We start from the raw sequence: 5,449 nt of genomic DNA, 5'->3' as shown, positions 1-5,449 counted from the left end.
CTGGATTGGGCTCCGGTCGCGGGCGCTCGCGTCCCTGCTGTGTTGGGTCGGGCTGCGGGCCGTCGTCCTCGATGTCCAGGACGGTCCAGTCCGCGGCGACGTCCTTCTTGGGGGCGGCGCGGGGCTGGGCCGGCGTCGGTGGGTCTGGCGGGGCGCGATGTAGTTGATTGATGTTGCGGACGTGGATCTGTCCTGTGGCGTCCCGCACAGTGTACATCTTGTTGCCAAGGGTAGCCACGATGTGTCCTGGAGAGAACTTCGCAGCGCCCGGGCGGTGGTCTCTGAAGCTGACCGGCTGTCCAGGCTCCAGGCGGGGCAGGCGGTTGGCTTCAGGTTCTGGGTGGGGTGGTGTTGGTTTCATCACGTCCCACGGGGTGCGGAGCGGACGGTTGAACACTCTAACTGCTGGGGCTTCCCCCGTGGCGGACGACGGCGTGATGCGCATCGCGAAGAGCGCGCGGTCGGTGCGGGCGTGCCAGTCCCCCTCGTTGAATTTCTTGACGAATCCTTTGAAGGTGGCGACTGTCCGTTCCGCGAGGCCGTTGCTCTGAGGGAAGTACGGGGCCGATGTGAGGTGTTGGCACCCGTTTCTTGCCAGGAAGTTCTCGAAGTCCGGGCTGACCAGTTGACGTCCGTTGTCCGAGACGAAGAGATTGGGCACGCCGTGGGTCGCGAACGCTGTCCGGACGCATCTGATGAGCTCGGCGGCTGTGAGGTTTCTGACAGGGTAGATCTCCGGCCAGCGGCTCCAGGCGTCGATGAGGATGAGGAAGTTCTGGCCGTCCACGTAGCAGAAGTCGCCGTGCACTCGCTCCCAGTGGCGGCTTGGTGTTGGCCACGGAGTGTATGAGGGCGTGGGGTTTCTTTGGTGTTCTCTGCAGGTGGGGCAGGCCTTGACAATGTCAGTGATGTTCGTCGTGACGCCGGGCCACCATGCGTAGCTCTGCATGATCGCCTTCATCTTTGTCATCCCGTGGTGAGCGGCGTGCAGGCTGGCTAGCACTCGGCCGCGGAGGACCTCGGGCACGACGACGCGGTCGCCGCGGAGGATGCAGCCGTCCAGGGTGGTGAGCTCCATCTTGATGTTGTAGTAGGGCTGTAGCGGTGTGGTAATGACGTCAGGCCAGGTTGTGGAGAGGGCGTCGTAGAGGACGCGGAGAACCGGGTCTTGTTGGGTGGCCTCTACGATGTCCTTCCTGTTGACGGGGATGCCGCTGGACAGCTCTAGCAGGTGGATGCCGACTGCGTCCGGGACGATGTCGTCGTTGCTGTGCGGAAGCGGGAGACGTGAAAACGCGTCTGCATTTCCGTTCCGTTTTCCGGGTCGGTGTGACAGTTTGTATTCGTAGGCCCCCAGGATGACAGACCAGCGGAGCAGCCGTGGTGAAATGTGCTCCGGTGTCGGTGCGTGAGGCTTGAAGAAACCCACCAATGGTTTATGGTCGGTGTAGATGGTCAGGTTTGACCGGCCATTAATGCACTCGTGAAACTTGGTGATGCCGAACATGAGCGCGGCGGCCTCCTAGTTGAACGTGTCGTATCTTCGCTCCGCCGGCGTCAGTGTCCGGGAGGCGAAGCAGATGGGGCGCTCGGAGCCGTCGGGGTATGTGTGGGCCAAGATGGCGGCGACGCCGTAGTCAGAGGCGTCGACGGCCATGGACAGGGGTTTCTTGGGGTCGTAGAAGTCGAGGACTTGGTCGGAGAGCAATGTTGTTTTGACGAAGTCGACGGCTGCTTGGTGTGTTTCTGTCCACGTCCACGGGGTGTCCAAGTGCAGGAGCTTGTATAAGGGCTCAAAGTGGTGTGCTTTGGCTGGTAGGAAGCGGTCGTAGAAGTTGACTAGCCCTAGGAAACTCTGCAGCTGTTGCTTGTCCTTTGGTGACGGGAAGTTTCTGACGGCTTCGGCTTTGTCCTTGAGGGGGTGCATGCCGTGCTGGTCCACGCGGAAGCCGAGGAACGTGACGGAGTTGGTGCGGAAGGAGCACTTGTTTTTGCGGATGCGTAGGCCGGCTGCGTGGATCTTGTTGAGGACGGCGAGGAGGCGCTCGTCATGGCTCTTGATGTCCTTGCCGCTGACGAGTACGTCGTCCTGGAGCACCACCACTCCCGGGATGCCTGCGAGAAGGTCCGTCATGAGGCGTTGGAAAATGCCGGAGGCGGCGGATATCCCAAAGGGAAGACGGTGCACCTTGTAGAGGCCCAGGATGGTGTTTATGGTGAGGAGGTTGGCGGCGTCGTTGTCGACCGGGATTTGCGTGAAAGCTTGGTCCAGGTCGATCTTGGAGAACACCACCGAACCGGATACCTTGGCGAAGGCAGCGTCGGCCGTGGGCAGAGGGTACTTGTCGGGGCGCAGCACCTTGTTCACCGTGGACTTGTAGTCGCCACACATGCGGATGCGGCCGTCGGCTCGGTGCACGATGACGACGGGCGTGGCGTATCCGATGGGGGCGTAAGGTGTTGGTGAGATGGCGCCTTGGCGGTGCAGTGTGTGGATCACGTCGATGACCTTGTCCTCTGTTGCGTAGGGCACGGGGCGCGCGGGGAGGTACTTCGGCGCGGCCGCTTTGTCCCATTCGAGCCGGATAGGCGGGCCTCGGTAGCATCCCAGCTCGCTCTGGTCCTGGTTGAGTGCAGGGTGGAGCTGGATGTCCGGGGGCATGCTAGGGCTGAACTGATGGAGTCCCGCGATGGAGAATCCGAGTGCTGTGAACCAGTTGCGCCCGAGGAGTGTGTTCACAGTGGGTGACCCCTCGACGACAAGCAGTGGTAGCATTGTGTCCTTGTCCTTGTACTGAACTCGCACGGGGCGCGCGCCGAGGGCAGGTGCTGGGGGCGCGTCGAGGTACGGCTTCATAAGGATGTCCACTGGCTGCAGCTCCGGGCGGTGTCCAGGGGTGGTGGGCGGGTAGCAACGGTCATATGTACCTGATGTCATGACCGTGTACGTGGCGCCGTTGTCGACCTCCATGGTGCACGGGGTGCTGTCCAGTTGGATGCTGATGATGTTGGGCTGTGATGGGCGCAGAGACGTTGGATGGCATTCCCCGGCGAACCTCTCCAGCGGGTAGCGCGGTGGCTGTTGTTGGAGCAGGTTGTTGGCGTCCGCCAGACAGAAGAGGGCGGCGGCGTGGAGCGGGTAGCCGTGGGCGTCCGTTGTGGCCTCTAGAAGAACATCTGGGGGTTCGCACCTTGGGCCTGGTGCGGGTGGAACCCATTGCCGAAAAACAGCTGATGATCCGCGCTGGGCGCGCTTGGTGCGTGCTGCGCCGGGGCTCCGGCTGGCAGAGGGGGCGGGGCACATTGACCTTGCTGCCCAGCGAGGTGGGGGAGGGGGTGCGCTGCAGTCAGCTGAGATGTGCTGGCCTGGCTTGCCTGCGCCTGGCCGCCCGCTGGAGCTGCGGGGGGCTGCTGCTGCGTCACTGGGGTCGCCGGCGGCTGCTGCTGCTGCAGCGGTGGCGGCGGCTGGGCGTAGTAGTACATTGGGTAGGGATGGTACGGCACGTGCTGCTGAGGGGGCGGGATGGCAACAGTGTGGGCGTGTGCGGTGCTCGTGCTCTGCCTTTGTTCTTGCTTCTTGCCCTTCTTCCCGCGACACGCTGCTGCGTTGTGCCGCGGTGTATTGCAGGAAGTGCAATACAATGTTGCCGGGTCCACGGGGCACGACCTGGCGTTGTGGGGCCCAGCGCACTTGTAGCACCCTCTTGATGCGTTGCCCTGCTGTTGCACACTTTGCTGGGGCGTACCTGATTTTTGCTGATGTTGCTGACTCTTCTGTTGGCCGTGGTGGGCGTACGCTGCGTTGATTTGAGGCAGCGCCGCTGGGGCCTGGGCAGCGTACTCAGTTGTGTGTCCGCTAATTGTGCGGACATGGTCTTGGGTACACTCGGCCGTTGTGGCCTTGCTGAGGGCTTGCTGGAAGGTCACTTTTGATTCGGCATTGAGCAAGTACTGCTGTATCACTGGGTTTGCCAAACCACACATGAATTGCCACTTCAGGATATTTTGGGTAGCGTCTCCAAATTCGCACTTGGCGGCAGCGCGCCGCAGCCGGGACACATACGCGATCGTCGTTTCGCCGGTCTGCTGGCGGATTGCAGTGAACTGGGCGTAAGCTGCCGCGAGACTCACTTTTGGGCTGAAGTGCTGGTCCAGGGTGTCAGTGATCTCGTCAAATGTTGCTTCATTGATTTCTTTTGCTTCGCTCTTAAATATATCACAGGCCAAATTGAACAGCCTGCTGTCGCCATTGTTGTGTAATAATACTCTTTTCCTTTGAGAGTCTTCCGTCACCGTTTGTTCTGAGAAGGCTAGCTCAAGTGCCATGAGCCAGCGCTCCCATTCCTCCGGCTTATCCACATCAAATGTGGGATACAACTTGTCGCTTAGCGTTAAGACGCTGGACGTTGGGCGGGCTTGAGCTTGTTGTTGCACAAGCGTCTGGATGGACTCCAGCAGCTGATGAAACATACCGGCTGTGAACACTTGCTCTTCCATGGTGAATGATGTGGATGTTGTGGATGTTGCGGCTTGCGGCAGGTAATCCAAATTAATCCAAATTCACTTGTTGGGGTGGAGCAGTGGTGGGACCGGTGTTGTCCGGGCGGCGCGTTGAGCTCGGGTCCACTTGTTTCTTCTTTCTTGAATTTTCGATCTTCAATCCTCGTCGCCAATATTACGTTCGTGTGACGGTATCCAGTAGGAGAATTATGAGATTATCTGCTGGGTTAATCACTGTATTTAAACTTGTATCACACTGTATATACAAACACGTCTCGTCTGCGCAAGGGCTAGAGCGGGAGTGAGTAGGGCATACCCAAAACAGAGGCGCTGCCAACTTAAGATACTAAAAAGGGCGCGTAGGGCTGCCAACTTAACTTACATACTATGCCCGGAGGCGCGGGGTATCGCCATGCCTGGTGTATTGACAAGGCGGTGGATATGACAACACGTAAGACAAAAGAATCGCTTCACCAGCTAATATATTCGCTAGTATGTGGACAGATAACCTAATAAGTTTCTGGAATTGCTATATCAGCTATTCTAACCGATTATTGACCGTAGTAGTCGATAATTGACTGTAGTAGTCAATTATTGACTGTAGTAGTCTATTGACTGTAGTAGTCGATTATTGATGCTGCTAGATAACATGCAGATGGCAGTAACATTGGCTAACAGAGTCAGTATTCGACTACTACAGTCAATAATCGGTTAAAATTGCTCATTTAGCAATTCCAGGAAATTATGAGGGTTGTCTGTCCAAATACTAACGAATGTACTAAGAACGAATCTTCTTTTCCGTGCACAAGGCAATGCCTAGAAAGCATTGTTTCGTAATTCACAAAGGAGGTCTGGGAGATATCTGTCTACACCATACGTTTTCCAGATCTCGAACATGGCCATGGGGTGCGCCTGCTTTGTTACTTTAAAAAAACAAAACAAAAAAAAA

General features: G+C 58.0%; 1 protein-coding gene across 1 annotated transcript in view; it reads right to left on the bottom strand.

The window, feature by feature from the left end:
* The window catches only part of LOC127752107 (uncharacterized protein K02A2.6-like), a 1,933-nt gene extending 426 nt beyond the window's left edge, over positions 1 to 1,507 (bottom strand). Inside the window, exons 1-2 of the mRNA XM_052276700.1 lie at positions 1,368 to 1,507; positions 31 to 1,268 (exon numbers count right to left, since the gene is read on the bottom strand). Of these exons, the coding sequence (XP_052132660.1) occupies positions 31 to 1,268; positions 1,368 to 1,507 (1,378 nt within the window). The remainder of the gene's footprint in view (positions 1 to 30; positions 1,269 to 1,367) is intronic.
* Positions 1,508 to 5,449: the final 3,942 nt, after the last annotated feature.

Source organism: Frankliniella occidentalis, unplaced genomic scaffold (assembly GCF_000697945.3).
Source record: "Frankliniella occidentalis isolate FOCC.00 unplaced genomic scaffold, Focc_3.1 Scaffold4014, whole genome shotgun sequence".
NCBI lineage: Eukaryota > Metazoa > Arthropoda > Insecta > Thysanoptera > Thripidae > Frankliniella > Frankliniella occidentalis.
The sequence above is the reverse complement of the archived record's forward strand: the minus strand, read 5'-3'. Positions and strand labels throughout refer to the sequence as shown.